The 18,314-nt window shown below is 41.7% G+C and overlaps 1 protein-coding gene across 6 annotated transcripts in view; it reads left to right on the top strand.

Moving 5' to 3' along the window:
* LOC111161008 (discs large MAGUK scaffold protein 3) overlaps positions 1-18,314 on the top strand; it is a 54,898-nt gene that overhangs the window by 14,578 nt on the left and 22,006 nt on the right. For all 6 annotated transcript variants that reach the window (XM_022524437.1, XM_022524435.1, XM_022524433.1 and 3 more), the window contains one exon: positions 13,825-13,939. In XM_022524437.1, the coding sequence (XP_022380145.1) occupies positions 13,825-13,939 (115 nt within the window). The remainder of the gene's footprint in view (positions 1-13,824; positions 13,940-18,314) is intronic.

The following is an 18,314-nucleotide window of genomic DNA, read 5'->3' as shown; positions in this document are numbered from 1 at the left end:
AGTCAGTGGGTTAAGCCTCTGCCTTCGGCTCAGGTCATGATCTCAGGGTCCTGGGATCGAGCCCCACATCGGGCTGTCTGCTCAGCAGGGAGCCTGCTTCCCCCCCCTCTCTGCCTGCCTCTCTGCCTACTTATGACCTCTGTCAAATAAATAAATAAAATATTTTTTAAAAAAGAATATTAATTCAGTAAGTAGGCATTTCTCATTTCTTCAAGGGAAATGGAGTATTTATCATTCATTTTTTAATGACCTTATCGTTTGCTCACTTAAGAGTACAATTCAGTAGTGCTTAGAATGTTCACAGAGTTGTGCAGCCATCACCACAATCAATTTTACATTTTCACCAACCCAGAAAGAAATCTGTACCCTTTAGGTATAATCACCCCCCTGCCCAAACTTCCCATCCCCCTGAATACTAGGCAACCACTAATCTATTTCCTGTCTCTTATGGATTTGCCTATTCTGGACATTTCATATAACTGGATTCATATACTGTATGGTCTTCTGAGATTGGCTACTTTCACTTAACATAGTGTTTTCAAGGTTCCTGCATGTTGTAGCATGTACCAGGCCTTCATTTATTTTTCTGACCAAATAATATTCTATTATATACATACAACATATTTTGTTTATCCATTCAACAGTTGACGGATTTGGGTTGTTTCCACTTTGAGTCAATTGTGAATAATGCTCTATGAGCATCCATATGCAAATTTTTGCATGGACATGTGTTTACATTTCTTCTGGGTATGTATACTTACTGCCTCATATGGCAGCTCTGTGTTTAACCTTTGGAGGAATGGCTAGGCTGTCTTCCATCGCAGCTACACCAACCTCACATTCTCACCAGCAATGAGGGTTCCACTTTCTCTACATCCTCACCAACCCTTATTAGTGTCAGTCTTTTTGATTCTAGCCATCCTGGTGAGTCTGAAATATTTTGGGGTTTTCATTTGCATTCCCCCAGCAGCTGGTGACATTGAGCATCTTTTCATGTGCTTATTGTTTACCATTCATTTTTGTTTTGCTCCAGCCCCTGATTCGATTCTCACCCTATTTCTTTTCTAAATTGACTGGAGACCAGAGCAGGCCAACTATGTTATTAATCAGGTGATAGAAGGGAACCGGAGGATAAGGGACTACCTTTCACTCTTATCGCTGAGTGCTGGAGGGGCTGAATGCTTTGGTGTAGATAATTTTAGTTAGGAATGCTGACCTGATAAGTGATAGGGCCCAACCCCCCCAAAAAAACAGAAAAAAAACCACAGCTTATTCACATACCCAACAGTTCATTCATTTAAAGCATATAGTTCAGTGTGTTTTAGAATGTTCAGAGTGGTACAACTGACACCACAATTAAGTTTAGAACATTTTCCTCAGCCCTGAAAGGAGCCTGTCTCATTAGCAGTCACTCCCCATTTCCTCCAACTTCTCCCCTCCCCTAGTCCTAGGCAACCACTAATCTACTTTCTGTTTCTATAAAGTTACGTTTTTTGGCCGGTTCATATAAATGGAATCATACCATATTGTAGTCTTTTGTGTCTGCTGCCTTTCATTTAGCATAATGCTCTCTAAGTTCATCCATGTTGTAGCATGTATCAGTACTTCATTCCTTTTTTATGGGTGAATAATATTCCACCCCATGGCTTTATTACATTTTGTTTATGTACTCATCACCTTATGAACATTTGAGTTTCTGCCTTTTGACTCTTACAAATACTCCTGTGAACATTCATAGACGAGTTTTTGTGTGGTCCTGTTTTCAACTTTCTTGGAGATAACATACATACACACACATCCCTAGAAATGGAATTGCAGGGTCATAATGTAACTTAACATTTAACATTTTGGAGGAACTGCCAAACTTTTTCCCAAAGTGACCCTTTTAGGCCAGCCCTAAAGTTTATAAACTTAGGAGAGAAACTTAGAAGAGAAAAAAATATTAGCTTTATTTCCAGTTTTGCCTACTGGGCTGAACTTTATATACAGATGGTTTATGCTGGGGTTTTCTGTCTTCCATGTAGCCCAGGGACATGGTAGCTACAGTTGGCAAAGCATTCTGCACCTTGCCAGGCAGGTCCTTTCTTTTCCTTGTTAGACGGTTTGAGACAAAATCTTATAAAACATCAGTTTTCCTGATAGGATAGAATGACTATAATAATATATAGGAATGAATATGAATTACTTACTTAGTTACAGCTCTTTGAGATTTCCTTTTAATTCGGTGTATTGCTTGTTGAAATCTTGACCCTGTTATTTACAGTTGATTTGTTTGAAGTTTTAGCCTTATATTCTATAATAGGGAAATTGTTTTATTCTTTTAAAGAGAAATAGGAGAAGTTGAATAATTTGGGCCTGTCACGGTCACTGAACAAGTACCGTTTTTGCTTACCTACGTTAGGAATATATATAAAAATAATGTGTGTGTGTGTGTGTGTGTGTGTGTGTGTGTGTGTGTATAGTGTATGTGTGTGTGTATGTGTATAAATGTTAAGTCATTAATCCTATGGGAATCATCTTGGAAGAGGAGCCAAGGCCCTGGATTCTAGTTCTTTATCTTTTGGCGGGGTGCAGAAGGGGGGATCTTCCCTAAGCATGGAGCCTGATGTGGGGCTCGATCTCACAACCCTGAGATAATGACCTGAGCTGAAATCAAGAGCTGGGTGCTTAACCACCTGAGCCCACCCGGGTGTCCTAATTCCCACTTTATCTTTAAGTTAGCTGAGTGATCTTATACTAATCAATCTCTTTGGGCCTCAGTTTCTGATCTGTAAAATGAGGGGAGTGTGCAAAATGATCTTTAATGTTTCTTCTACCTCAAATTTTGTGTCAGATAAATGGAATTGAGTCGAAAATTCAATTTACAATTCTATTTGTACCTAGACTATTATTGAATCACAAAATCTTGAGCTAATAACTGTCTTGCTTTAATAAGGGTCTTGTGTTCCCCTCTTCTTTCCTGTGATAAGGCTTTCATTCTCTTGAAATGGACCTTTGTTTACTTTTCACTGAATCAAGATATCATTGGCTATCTTTAAAAAAAAAAAACAAAGGCCCTAGAGATTTGGGGATTTTTCCACTTGATGAAATTAAGTGATAAAAATTTGAATAGACCCAAATAAGAAAACTAATATATTTTGTATAAATGTATACATTAAGGGTCTGGTTTACATACATGCTCTTTCGATTTTCACAAAGGAGGAAGAATTTTGCAAACCTTGGCTTAAATTCCAGACTAGATTTATTTTTTTAAAGATTTATTTAGGGGCACCTGGGTGGCTCAGTTGGTTAAGCAACTGCCTTTGGCTCAGGTGTGATCCCTGTGTCCTGGAATCCAGATCGGGCCCTCCATTGGGCTCCCTGCTCCATGGGGAAGCCTGCTTCTCCCTCTGCCTTTGGTCCACTCTTGGATAAAATGGTGAGGTGATAATAGTAATAATATGTCTAAGGGTATTTGTCTGCAACTGATTGAATGATCAATCCCAAAGGAAAACGATGAATGAGCCAGGAGCAGTGTGGAGGGGAGTTTGTAGTGGATGTGTAGGTCCTGGCTTTGTTCTAGGGCCTGTCCTATTCAGTCTGCCTCCCCCTCTCTTCAAATTATATTTATTTTTGTATTATATTTAGATTTATAACAAATTGGAAAATACAGAGAAACACAAAGTAAAAAAAAAAAAAATCAGATCTGTAAAACTACCTCCAGAAATAACCAGTTTGTGTCTGTATGTGTATGTATGTGTTGGGTGTTATTTCCCTCCAAACTTTTATATATCATATTATATGTATGTATCTCTTTCAAGACTAGAATCATTGATTTAAAGAGTTTTGTATCCTTTCTTTTAACTTGCTGTATGTCATGAATATCAAACTAAAATGGTTTCTAGTAGTTAAATAATATTTCATCATGTGTATGCTCTAATTCATGTGACTGTTCCCTTTTTTGGTGGACGTTAGGTTGTTTCCAGTTTTTTATCTTATAAATAACACTGATGGATATCCTTGTATGAGGCTTTTTTTGTGAATCTGATATTGCTTCTTCAGAACGAATTCCTTGGTATGGAATTATTGGCCGAAAGAGTATGAACATGTTTAAGACTTGATGTATTTTGCCAAATTGGTCTCCACCTCCACAGTATAGAGGGTGTATAGTTTGAGATCTTGCTAAACATGGAGCATTATTTTTTTTTAATCTCTATTAATTTGACAGGTAAAAAGTGTTATTTGACTCATATTTTAATTTTTATTTCTTTTTTTAATAACAGTTGAACATGCGTGTGTGTGTGCATGTATATGTTCACTGTCATTTTGTGAGTGTGTGAATTGCCTGTTCATACCTTTTGTCCATTTCCCTATTGAGGTATGTTCATAAGTTCTTATTGATGTGTAAAAGCTTAAAGGTAGTTAGAATATTAATTCTTTGTCATGTATATTAAAGATTTTTCCCAGTTTGTAGTTTTTTTACTTTATTTTGATGTACAGATATTTTATGTTTTTATGTAGTCAAGTCTGTCAGTGTTCTCTTTTGTGCCTTTAACAAGTAAATGTTCACTTTTGTTTTATTCTAGTTATTTAATATTTTTTAAAAGATTTTATTCATTTATTTGACAGGCAGAGATCACAAGTAGGCAGAGGCAGGCAGAGAGAAGAGAGGGGGAAGCAGGCTCCCCACTGAACAGAGAGCCTGATGTGGGGGTCGATCCCAGGACCCTGAGACCATGACCCAAGCCAAAGGCAGAGGCTTAACCCACTGAGCCACCCAGGCACCCCTAGTTATTTAATGATTTTTGTTTTCACACTTGAAACTTAAACCTGCCTGGAATTCACTTTTTTTATTTTTTAAAGAATTTATTTATTTGACAGAGAGATCACAAGTAGGCAGAGAGGCAGGCAGAGAGAGAGAGGAAATCAGGCTCCCTGCTGAGCAGAGAGCCCGATGTGGGGCTTGATCCTAGGACCCTGGGATCATGACCTGAGCTGAAGGCAGAGGCTTTAACCCACTGAGCCACCCAGGCGCCCCTTCCCTACTGTTTTGAAGTGCCACCTTTATTACACACACAGACACACACATACACAATTTGGATTTTGGTATCTTATTCTGTTCTATGATATTTTACTCTGGGATTATCCATTACTGAAAAATGACCACAGATGACCACAGTAACAGGAAGAATCTTTCTCTAGGTCTTATTTTCTGGGTTCCTCCCACAGAAACTTGACTCAAAAGATTCAGTCGAAACCCCAGTAAAGATTGTCAGTAGATTTGTGATCCTGTCAGAGGGACTACTGTAAAGAACATTTTGCTCTAGACTCTCAGTCGACCTGGTAAAAAGTAGAAATCAGTTACATTAACTCAAGTTAGAAAGCTTAGTTGTAAAATGTTGTATTTCAATCACTGTGTTGCAGCATCTCTGTTAAGTGGAAGAGATTGTTAGGAACAAGATTGCCCGCTGCTTTGAGAGCAGGGAAAGGTATATTTTGTCTTCATTCTCATGTTTTCTGGATGAGCTGTTTTGTCTTGGGGTGCTTCTTGTATACAGTTTGGCTTATGGATTGAAGGAGCTAAAGGCTTTGTTAATCCGGCATTTGTTTTTTTGTTTGTTTGTTGTTGTTTTTAAAGATTTTATCTATTTTTTTTAAGATTTTATTTATTTATTTGCCCGAGAGAGAGGGAGAGAGAGCGAGCACAGGCAGACAGAATAGCAGGCAGAGGCAGAGGGAGAAGAAGGCTCCTTGCCGAGCAAGGAGCCCGAAGTGGGACTCGATCCCAGACGTTGGGATCATGACCTGAGCCGAAGGCAGCTGCTTAACCAACTGAGCCACCCAGGCGTCCCTAAAGATTTTATCTATTTACTTGACAGATCACAAGCAGGCAGAGAGGCAGGCAGAGAGAGAGAGGAGGAAGCAGGCTCCCCGCCAAGCAGAGAGCCCGATGCGGGGCTTGATCCTAGGACCCCGAGATCACAACCCGAGCTGAAGGCAGAGGCTCTAACCCACTGAGCCACCCAGGCGCCCCTAATCCCGCATTTGAATGTGCTACATGAAGTTCCTTTGAAACAGAAAAGGTCCTAGTTGAGGTTTTTACCCTGATCTCTTGGATCATCTGGGATAAGTGAGAAGGACCAATGGTAAGGTCCTGTGAATAACCTTTTCTTTGCCTGATGTGAAATCAAAGCGTTTATCACTCTACGCATTTCAGACCAGGCGGCTGAATGTCATGAAACCTTTATATACTATAGCACTTTTGCTAAGTAGCTCTTCTTGCAACCTCGGTAAGCTTTTTGGGGGACAGAAACATCCAGTCAATAGGTATAAATTGGAATCTTTTATGGCATGCTGATCTGGCATGTCTTGTTTTCTGTTTTATTTCCAGTGTCAGGATGCTATCCAGAACCCTGGCTATGTGTGTGTGTGTATGGCTGAGGAAGCACATTGCGGCGATGCAGGGACCAGAACAATGACACTGAGGTTTCTGTTCTGGGTTAGTCATAGTTCTGGGCCCATTGTTCTAAAAGTATAGCTGAAATTACTTTTCTTCAAGCAATATTTGCTCATATTGAGGCCTCTTTGCCACTTTTCTGCCCTCTCACATAGCCTTAAGAATTTTTTTTTTGCAATTTCTACCCATTGATTTGATACTATTTTTTGACCCAGAGAATTTAGGATTATTTGCAGATGTGAAGATTTCCCCCTTGTGGCTCATATTTAAAAATTAAAATTAGACTAGTCCTAGGTTTGATTCCTTGTGGGCCTCATTGATTTGGTCATAAAATCATAATTATGTCAAAATTAGAAGGGACCTGAGGAACTGTCTAGTTTTAGAGGTCTTAGATTCTTTAAATAGTAGGCCCCATAATTAAAAACTAATGCAAGTAATAAACTTCATATTATTTTTCTAGAGACCAGTTTGTGATTCCTAGAAACATGCTGTTTGGCTATTCATATACTTACCTCCACACCCACAGAGATCTTTTTTTTTTTTTTTTAAGATTATTTGTTTATTGGGGCGCCTGGGTGGCTCAGTGGGTTAAGCCTCTGCCTTCGGCTCAGGTCATGATCTCAGGGTCCTGGGATCAAGCCCCGCATCCGGCTCTCTGCTCAGCAGGGAGCCTGCTTCCCTTCCTCTCTCTCTGCCTGCCTCTCTGCCTACTCGTGATCTCTGTCTGTCAAATAAATAAATAAAATCTTTAAAAAAAATTATTTATTTATTTGACAGAGAGAGAGAGAGAAAGAGAGACAGTGAGAGAGGGAACCACAAGCAAGGGGAATGGGAGAGGGATTTGAGAGCAAAGTCTTATTAGAGGGGAGATGGATTTGGAGGCTTGGATGTGTGTCCAGTTCATATTAGTGAACATCGTAGTTTCAGTCCTCGTTGATGCTTTATTAGGCTCTTAAGTAGATCCTGAAACCTCTGACATGTCAGTGTTTTGCATAAATGGTTTGTGGTTTTGTTGGTCAGTTTTTAGTATTTTGGGGTGGGTGGAAAGGGAAAGTTTTGTATTTTTTCTTAATTAGTTCCTGAGGAGCCAGAACTTGAGAATTAAGAGTCCAGGTTTGTCCTGTCAGATCTTTATCATGAATTAACACATTCAATAAAAGTTTGTTGACTCAACAAGGTGCTGATTGCCAAACTTCGAGAAGGAAAAAAAAAACCACATCAAGGAGCTTATAATTTTGTAAAGGAAATGATATCACCACAAATTCTGGGCACGAGATTTTAAAAGGGAGAAGTAGTACAGGGTCTGGAAACCATGTTAGGTGAAGAATACTTAAGAAAGTAACAATATTTAGCCTGGAGAAGGGATAGCTTATTTTGAGGACATGATGACTATTGCTGATATTATCCCACTTTTTCCTGGTCTCTCAGAAAAAACTCATAAGTTGCTTTTGATCCCTTCATCCAATCAGATGTCAAATTTTATCTCTTCTGGTTCCAACATATTTCTTGATTCTTGTCCCTTTTTTTGTATTTTCAGTTGCCCCCCTGCTGTGTCAGGCCTTTCAAGTCATTGTCTCTACCAGTAGAAGAGGTTCTTGGTCTCTGTTATCTTTCTCTCTGTCCTCCATTCTATATTACATTCCCAGAACAATTTTCCCCCAAAACCTAGTTCTGATTGTATCACGTCCCTATTTAAACATTTAACAGTGGCTCCCCTAGCCTAACAAGAAAGGCTTATCTCAAACTCTTACAATCTGGTCCCTAACCTTCCATCACCGCTGCCTTCCCCTGTCCACACTCTACCTTCTATTCAAACTTATTCAGTATTCTTGGAACCTGCTCCAGACTTTCCCAGTTCTTTGGCCTTCTTTAAACTGTTCCTTCATACTGTTCTGAAGAAGAGATCCATCATATTTTATATGTTGTTTTAAACACCAAAATTAGGACCAGCTGGCAAAAGAGATGGCCCTTAAACCAAGAATTTTCTCTTGAATAGTGTTGTCTATTTATTAGACTTATATTAGACTAAATAATGAAGGAATAGGGGCGCTTGTGTGGCTCAGTGGGTTAAAGCCTCTGCTTTCGGCTCAGGTCATGATCCGCATCAGGCTCTCTGCTCGGCAGGGAGCCTGCTTTCCTTCCTCTCTCTCTGCCTGCCTCTCTGCCTACTTGTGATCTCTGTCTGTCAAATAAATTTAAAAAAATGTTTTTAAAAAAATAATGAAGGAATAGAGAGTTTCCCAACATTGGACATATTTGAGCATAGGCTGAGGGGTGGCTGGTTTGAGATGTAAAAGCGGGAGCTACTTATACTGTGGGCTGTAGGGGCTAGACAAAAAGAGGAAGCATGGTCCTCTGCTGCTAAACTTAAAATTACATGTGAGGCACCAACCACATTTTATCTCCCCTCAGTAGCCCACATCACACACACACACACACACCCGGATCAAGTCATTCCTTTACTTAAAATCTTTCAGTAACTTCTTTCCATCACTCAGGATAGTCAAGAGAAAGTGAAGAGGCAAAAAATCACTAAGGCAACAACAATGAAGTTAGAAAGAAAGCGGTGGATTGAGGAAGCAATTAGGAACAAATATCAGCAAAACTTGAGGAAACACTAGTTGTGTGCAGAGGAAAGGGGGTTTTGTTTATAGTAACAGGGAGGTCATCAAGTAGGGGGAGGCAGAGTGGTCAAGTCTAGAGGTAGATATTTCCAGAGTGTCTATACAGCATCATATAGGTGGTAGGACAAGTCCTTTGAACCAGCAACTCCTCCCACAGGAGGCTAACCTTTTCTGGGATTATGCAGAGGGAATATTTGAGGTTCCTCTTTGTCTTTGTCTATTCCAGATTATAGTTTTGCCTTACTTTTGCAAAACCAAAAGGTTCATTGAAGTGTTTTTTCCCCAAACAAAAGATCAATCTGTCCTCAAAGGTAAATTCTGCCTCTACTTCTTCAGAAATGGAAAAGCTACTGGAAGTTTTAGAATAGCAATTTGTCCTCAACCTCCAGTCATAAAGATTTCAGAAGGTTGGGGTTCAATTTGGTAGTGCCAATCAAATGTTTTTGTGTGCATATAATTTGACCCTGCAGTTTTACTTTGGGAAATCTATTCTATAGAAGTGTTCATACAAATATGCAGTGCAGCATTGGTGGTAATATTAAAAATTATAAACAATTTAAAAGTACATCAGTTGGGATATGGCTGAATAAATTATGGTCTGTCCATAGTATGAAATACTATGCAGCTATCAAAAAGAATGAGCTAGATCTCTATGTACTGACATGGATTTTCATGACCTATCAGAGGATAAAAAAAGTAGATTTATGTGACTCTGTGTGAGTCATGGGTATATGTATATAAACAGTATATACATGGAAGTAAGTCTGGAAGGATACATGCTAGAAATATTAACTGGTTACCTTTGGGTAATGGGATAGGGGAAGTGATACATGAATATCTAAAGGAAAAAGTTAAAGATTTCTAAAAATCATATGCTACTCTCATTTAAAAAAATGTGAATTCATCAGCTTTCTTTGCAGGCACGTTGGACAGAAGCCTCTAGCACTTTCCTTTCTTGCAGGCTTTGTAACTGTATTAGCAATTTTTTTTCGAGAGTTTTCCAGACCTCTGGCCCTATCTTCCTTTTGATACATGCTGCAGGATACTTTCCTTACCTTTTCCCTGAGCTAATAAAACAAAACTCAATTTTGTAAGTCAAGACCAGCAGTTTCTAAACCTTATTGGACATCAGAATCACCTTGATGCTTGATTAAAAATGCAGATTCCTGGGCCTGCTCAATAGATTCTGAGTCAGTGTGTCTGGGGTTGGATCCAAAATCCTGCTCTTTGAGAGGTACCCCAGGTGGTCAGTGAGGAACCCTGTTTCAGGGAATGACGTCTGATTGTGCCCCCACCCCCCTAATTTCTCTCTCCATGATTAGCAAAGGGAACCAGGGAGCAATGACTCAATGTGGATATCTTTGTGGGTCACAAATGGTTGGGTTCATCTGAATGGGAAAAAATGAATAAAACATAGTTTAGTAGACTTGAGAGTTAGGTAGTAAGTGTTGTTTCTTTAAAGTAGCCTATTTGAAGCGCACCCTTTGGGTTAGAGGCTGGTCTGGTGGGCAGTGACTAGGCAGTGACCAGCCTCGGAGATACCTTCCAGCGATGGCTTCCTTAGTTATAAGTGGAAGGGGAGGAGGACCATGAGGTCTTAGAATTCAGATGCTTTTTAAGTGAAGTTTCTGTCCTTGGAAAATGATGCTTCTAGTATTAAGATGAGGTACTGTCTATCTTAAGACTATTCTAAGTATTTTTTGTTAGATTTATTATTTTTCTTTGTTATAAACAAAGTCTGTTAATCAGATGCCCACTGTGGATTATTAACATCACAAAAGGGTGTTTAAAAATCGTATACCCCAATTACTCCCAACAGTTAGCTTTGGGAATAAAAGTAAATGGTAAGAGCATAACAAATAGCATGGAAGACAAGGGGAGTTAGAGAGGAGAAGGGAGTTGAGGGAAATTGGAAGGGGAGGTGAACCAGGAGAGACTATGGACTCTGAAAAACAATCTGAGGGTTTTGAAGGGGCGGGGGGGGGGGGGGGGGGGGGAACCAGGTGGTGGGTATTGGAGAGGGCACGGATTGCATGGAGCATTGGGTGTGGTGCAAAAAACAATGAATACTGTTACGCTGAAAAGAAATTTAAAAAATTAATAATAAAATATAATAAAATAATAAAAAATAATACTTCTCAGCTACCTTCCCAAGCCCTCAGTGAAGCTGGCAGCCATCAGTTAAATAAACCATTAGGTTTATTAGTTTGAGAACAGAACCATCAACTTGGGCACAGTTTTCTAATTTCCTCCTCATTTACCCAGCAGTCATTTGTTCAGAGGCTACTCTGTGCCTAGTGGACATTGGATAATTCTACAAATAAAAGCCAGAGACTGATGAGCAGCTGGCACTCTAAGGGGATCATCTGAATGGGAAAAAAATGAATAAAACACAATTTAATAGACCTGAAAGCTAGCAGCACATAGAAAGCAGAAAGTGGATTCCTTAAAGCAACAGCCTTGTTCTCTTTCTGTAGTCTATTTTAAGTGGGCCCTCTGGCCCAGCATTATCAACCTTGGATTAGGAGCTTTGAGGAAATAGTGGTTTGGTGGTTGTTTTTTAAAGGATTTTTTAAGAAACTTAGTTACTAAGCAACTGCCATGACCTGCTGCTAAGTTGGAGTTCAGCGGGCAAGTCAATTCCAAAGAAGGGAATACATAAACACGTTGCAAGAGGGGGGGAATGGCTTAGGGATATATGTGGTATATTTTTTTTCTGGGTTCAATGCATGTTTATGCCTTCTACTTTATCTTCCCCAAGAAAGGGCTGCCTGGGGGCCTCTGGGTGGCTCAGTGGGTTAAAGCCTCTGCCTTTGGCTCAGGTCATGATCCCAGGGGATTGAGCTCCGCAGGGAGTCTGCTTCCTCCTCTTTCTCTGCCTACTTGTGATCTCTCTGTGTCAAATAAATAAATAAAATGTTAAAAATAAAAAAAAGAAAGAAAGAAAGGGTTGCCTGGTCAGAAATCTCTTTGTCTCACTAACTTCTCCTGCTAGCACGTGAGTGAGGAGGAAGACCAGAAAGGAGCCAACAAGAGGCCTGGGGTGGAGGGCTGAGCCCTGGAGTAGGGTCATTTCCCTGGGCAAGCAGAGAGGTAGACAGCCGTGCTGCTGCACCCTTGGGCCATCCAGGGCTTCTATGACAGACCCGTCACCACCCTCTACGTTTAGATCGTGATGCCTCATTGATATTGATGTGTTGCCTTGTAACCCTCAGAACGGGGACTCTGTCCAGCTGCTGTCGTTTTCCCCCAACACTTAATGGGTGAGTCAGTGACTTAACTGCTTCCTGCAGGATTTCAGGGCCGGGAGTAGGTAATGAGGACAAATCACCACAACACCAGTGTGTGATGGATGAAAGAACACACGAATTTAACCAGTTGGCTTCATTGGTACCAGAGTGAAAAAAAATAAACTTTGTTGAGGATATTTTGTGAGTTAAAACTCCATCCCCCCCTTAAGGCTTTTTAACATTTCCCTTTATACCCAGCTGAAGGTCAGGTTGCTTTGCTGAGGGCAGGGGAGTGTCAGGTGTTGGAACAGGTGTTTTGTTTTCTGCCTGTAGAGTCATACAGACTAGATGGGGATGCTTCTTGCCAGCCCTCTGTGGTGCATGAAAATGCTTTTGTGGAATTCTTTTTCACTGGAAATGTTTGTTTTTTTCAAAACAGTTCCACAACCTTCAACCCCTACTATAAATTTTGTCTTCCTTTGAAATCTTGTCATAATGAGGTATGCCTGCTTTCTCCCATTTCCACAGCCTGTGCTTTAGATATATCCCATTTTATGCAGCAATTACAGACCTTAAAAATTGTTGTGAGGAGAATAAATGTGAGTTTTTAAATGTGCTAGGAGAATGTCACAGCAAAGCATCCTTATTTTTTTTTAAAAAAGCCTTTTATAATAATTGTGCAGCTAGGATTAATTTTCCTCTATCAGGTTTTCAGTTGGGTGTAAATGTGTAGTTGCCTTTCCAGAGTGGTAAGGCTGTTTCAGGGCTGTTGTGATGGTGGTGGTAGTGCGGTATAAGGCTGGGCATATGGACTTACAACCCCACGGACTAGATGATTTAGGAGGAGAAAGGTGACAGCAAAGTTCTAAGTTTGGGAGAATTTCTGTTTGTTACCAAAGCCAAAGGCCCTGTTTATTGAAAGGGAAATAACCCAGGAGAGCTTTGTCATCTCCTCATCTGATTCTGAGGTTTGTTTGTTTTTACCTTTGTGTACTGGGTTCCAATCTCCCCCTCAAAAAAAAAAAAAAAAAGTCATCTAGAAACAAATCGTCTTCGTGGCCTAACCATGATATAATGGCCTCAGGTCCTTTCCAGCCCCTCCGCCTAGTGTCTCAGGGCCATCTGTTCTCTGCAATCCACTTTTTTGGGAAAGTCTCCTTCCCCATCTGCTCTCCTTGGGCCTTAGTGCCTGCTCTAAAGATTTATGAAGGCTGAGCTGGAACCTCTTTCCAATTGTTTCTTTGAAGGATCAGTGAGATTTCAAGGCAGATAAAAAGCTTTTTTCCATTTGATATGTCCAAATGTTACTCCTTTTACAGGTGTGTTTCTTCCTTCTCTTGGTCGGTGAGTGGAAAGACGTCTGTCTGTCTCTGCTTGGAGGAGGGACTCTGCTTATCAAAGCAAAGATTGACTCTGCTGCCTCTGGCTGCTTTGAAGCCCAGTGTCCTTCTGGCTCTTCAGCCACTGGCACGCAGGCTTGGTGCAGCTCCTTGGGTTCATTCTTCTCCTGTCTGTTCCCTTGTCTCCCTGACAGAGTACAGTCGCTTTGAATCGAAGATACATGACTTGCGAGAACAAATGATGAACAGCAGCATGAGCTCTGGTTCTGGGTCCCTCCGAACAAGTGAGAAGAGGTCTTTGTATGTCAGGTAAGTCACACTTCTGAGCAGCAGGCCTCAGGCTACGTGAGGAGAGCTTTATGCCGACCCAGCTCTTCCTGTTGAACTAGAGTGCTAGGGAGTGTGCGCTCCCAGTACTGAATGCTCAGGTTGGGTACTTTATGGTCAGTGGCTCTCCTTTCTGTGAGTGAGCTGGCTTCTTCCTCTTTGCTCATGAATGACTCAGTACGAGAAAATTTCAGTTTGCTCTAATTGTAAAAGACTGCTGGGTGATTGTTGCTAGTCAGCATTCAAACAGCACTCAGATGTTCAGAGTACTTTGCCGGCAATCTGTGATTTGAGGAGAAAACTTGGCATTCCCCCCCTCCACATATGCATAGTAGACATCAGCATTTGTATCTGAGCTTATCAACTATCACTGCGTTCTGGTACAGGGTCTCTTGGAAGAGACCAAAGAACTGACAGGTTGCTGTTTCTGGGATTTTTTTTTAAAACGGTGTTTTTTTCCTCCCTGCTGTGCAGGTCTGCTGTATCTGAATCATGGAACTTGGGATGGGATGGTGTATGGGCCCCAGGAAGGGTGGGTGGAGGGAACGGATATATAGCATTGACTGTCTTGCTGCCGAAAGCTATTCTGAGATACTGAGCAAGCTTGAGCTTTTGACCCCTGAAGCACATTTTAATACTTTGGCAGGTCAAAGTACAAACCTCTTGGGGAGTTGGACTGCTAAGTGAACACTCTGGCCTCCTTGTAGAACTTGTAGAAGTAGGGGTAGTTTTCTTCCTGCCCTAGCTTCTTGGCGAAACTCCAGTGTGGTGCACATACACTGTATCTCTCCAAGGTTAAAATTCTTAGAGTAAGAGGTGCTGGGATTACTCCCCCTGAGCCAGAGGTGTTAAACTCTTGGATTGGACTTTCTCTAGTGGCCTCTGATACCTGCTGGGCGGTTAGGAGGGAAGGCTACATTTGCTAACTGCCTGGCAGTGGAACAGCTGCTCTGTCTTGGTGGTTGGACTTGAGGATAGCCAGTGAGTATACATGCTAAGTGCAGCTGGGCTCCCAGTACTTGATTTTCTTTTCCCTCAGTGGGTAGTCCCTGGCCCAACTACAGGGAGCCGAGCCCAGGGAGCCCAGGAAGCCCACTAGAACCCTTCATGGTTCTTTTTTTAAAAAAATGAACATTCAGCTTGACTCTTTGTTCAAAAGAGCTGTCTTTCTTTTCTTTTTTTTTTTTTAAGATTTTATTTATTTATTTGACAGACAGGTCACAAGTAGCAGAGAGAGAGAGGGACAAGAAGGCTCCCTACTGAGTAGGAAGCCTGATGTGGGACTCCATCCCAGGACCCTGAGATCATGACCCGAGCCAAAGGCAGAGGCTCAAACCACTGAGCCACCCAGGCGCCCCTGATAGCAGCTTTCTTAACTTCTGCCCTGATCATCTACTGCTATGAAGGGAGGAGAGCTGGAGGAAGGCTGTACTAGTCACTGGTGATCTTTTCAGTTTCCTGTTTTCCATCACTATGGCCTTGCTCTGGCTCTGTAGCCTAGACACCGGGCCACTGATGGGGGAAGCAGAAATGTACTATTGCCCCCAGCAAAAGGGTAATACTTAAGTGACTTGGTCAGGATTGTTCCGTTCCCATGCTGCCAGCCCCCGCAGATGTGGCACTCCAGGGTGCGTGGGAAGCTGCTCTTTAGGCAAGACAGTTTCTTCGGAGAGCTTTATTTTTAGATTTCCTCTCTCCACCTATCCTTGCCTGGGTAGGGGAAGTGGGGCATTAGCTCCTGACCTCGAAGACCTAGAAGACCTGGAACACCCTCTTCCCTAACCCTGGGGAAAGGGATACATGGCGTCTGACTCTGGGGAGGAGGGCGAACACTGTGCTCTGTTTCTAGTGAATCCGTTTATATGGTTTATATAATCTGCTCTTAACCTTATCTAGATAACTTCGGTGTCCTCTGAGGAAAATAAGTACGCTTTCAAATAACAAACATTTGTGATCACTAGACTTAGTCAAGGGAAGTGTTTTATGAGGCTAAAGCGGTGAGCTGAGGTCTTTTGCTAAGCTAACCCCCTACCAGAGCCTGGCTTGCTCTGTTCCCTTTCGTGCCTGTTTGGCGTTCTTTCATTCTGCACTTGGTTCCTTTTCGTTAGCATGTAAACATATTCAAGTTTCTTCCTTCTTAAAAGAAGAGAGAAAAAACTTCCCTTGATACCAACAGTCCCTTAAACTATTGTCTCTCTTCTGTTCACCACATGTGCCAAATTATGTGCCAGGAAACCCTAGTTCCCTGAGATGTTAATTCATTGTGTGCAAAATCAGCAGTCAGTAAGTTGGGCAAATGCAGTATTAAACACAGGAGAAGAGAGCTCTTTACTGTGGTTCATATCCAGGATGGATTGTACTAGGCAGCATTTCACCAAAAGATAGAAGCCTGGGAGCCCTATTTGGAGAAGCCCGTCTTAAATCCAGGTTGGGAAATGTGGAGTCATCTGTACTTGCTCCTGCTATGTCTTCAAATCACCTCTCTTTCAGTAGGAAAGGAAGTATGTGTCTGCTTTTCAGCATGGTGGTATGGTTCCAAGCAACTCCGGAAGGCTCTGGAGGAGCAGAAGCCCAACGCTGTCAGGGACCCATGGTGACCTCTTAGTCATCAAATTCAATGACTGGTTCACTGATTCTCTGCCATTGGTCTGACCTCTTCACCACATTTGTTCCCATGAATTCCCTGCTTGCTTCCTTAAAGGCTCTCTTCCTACCTTGCTAACTATTCCTCGATATCTTTCATTAGCTCTGCCCCCCAAAATAGCAGTGTCATTTATTTTCACAGATGGCGATCCTGTTGTATAAATGACATCCCTGATCTCTTTAGTGAACCCCAGACCTGCATATCAACTACTTGCTGAACTACATGCACATATCAACTACATGTGCATGAAGCTGCACTCCCAGTGCCTCAAATAAGCAGTGTGTTCAAAATTGAACCCCCCCCACACCTGCTGCTCCTCAATTTCCTTATCGAAGTTAATTGCATCACCCTATCATGTGGAAAAGGGATTAGATTTGTTCTGTCACCCAAGGCAGATCTGAGCTCCACAGAAGGAAAAAAAGAGCTGATGATTAAGACTGTCTGAAAATGGAATGGACTGCTTCCGGAGGTAGTAAATTTGATCTTCTGTTACTGGAGGTGTTTCAGGAGGGGCCAGGCACCCATTTGCCATTTGCCTGGATGTTTTAAAAGGGGCTTGAAGCTAAAGCAACAATCTGGACATAATCCAATCAGAAGTTTTCAGTAGTTCTTTGATGTCTTCAGGATAAAGGGAAACAAACAGGGAACATCTATGCATTAGGGGCTTTGTGACCCTCTTTAAATTGTGGTTAAAGTCCTTTATTTTCTTTATAGCCTTTTTAAAAAGATTTTATTTATTTATTTGACAGAGATCACAAGTAGGCAGAGGCAGGCAGAGAAAGAGGGGGAAGCAGGCTCCCCACTGAGCAGAGAGCCTGATGTGGGGCTCGATCCCAGGACCCTGGGATCATGACCTGAGCTGAAGGCAGAGGCTTTAACCCACTGAGCCACCCAGGTACCCTGGTTAAAGTCCTTTAAATAATGCTGCAAAGTAGACATTATTCTCATTTTACAGATGAGAAAACAGAGACTCCAGTTAGACGGCCAAAAAGTTCCAAAACTGGAATTTCAACCTGGTTGTTCTGACCATGGAGTGTGGGTCGTTCAGCATTTCCCAAACTTGCTGTTAGGAATCAGCCGGCATACTAGAAAAAATACAGATCCCCAGGATCCTCTTTTATCACTTTGGAGTCAATGGGTTTGGGGAAATGTATTCTTTTTTTTTTTTAATAAGCAATCAGAACACTCAGGAATAACCAGTTGTTTGTCACAGTAGCTATTTATTTCTGTTTCCCTTGAACAACCTAACATGACACTTATGGTAGCTCCTATTATGTGGAAATCAGGAAAGCACAGGACGGAGACACGGGGCATGGTGGTGGAGGTAGATTCAAGGAAGCAGCGGATGTGGGTCCTGCCTTTCGACAGCTTGCCAGCTATACAGAAGACACTGCGCAGCAGGTGGTTTGAGTGAAAAGAGACCTTTTCGGTTGGGGTTTCACCTCTGATTCTTTTAGCTGTTGTTTCCCCTCTGATATGTTTCTTCTCCCTTCCCTTCTCCCAAGTGTCTATTATTCTCTGGTGTGCATGGGTTGCCAAGCAAGCAGCACTCTCTGATAGTGTCACGGAGCCTATAGCAGTTGGAGCCCTAGGGAGCTGCAGCTGTACTAACAGGAGAGAGGAGATGGGGTTTGCAGAGCAGGGGAGCTGGGAACGGGAAAGAAGGAAAGATTGCAGTGTTCAGAGAATGTGACTTGGTTTTAAGATCACTAG

This window comes from Enhydra lutris, unplaced genomic scaffold (genome assembly GCF_002288905.1).
Source record: "Enhydra lutris kenyoni isolate GAN:26980312 unplaced genomic scaffold, ASM228890v2 scaffoldscaffold81, whole genome shotgun sequence".
NCBI classification, from domain to species: Eukaryota; Metazoa; Chordata; class Mammalia; order Carnivora; family Mustelidae; genus Enhydra; species Enhydra lutris.
This window is presented reverse-complemented; position numbering and strand designations above follow the sequence as displayed.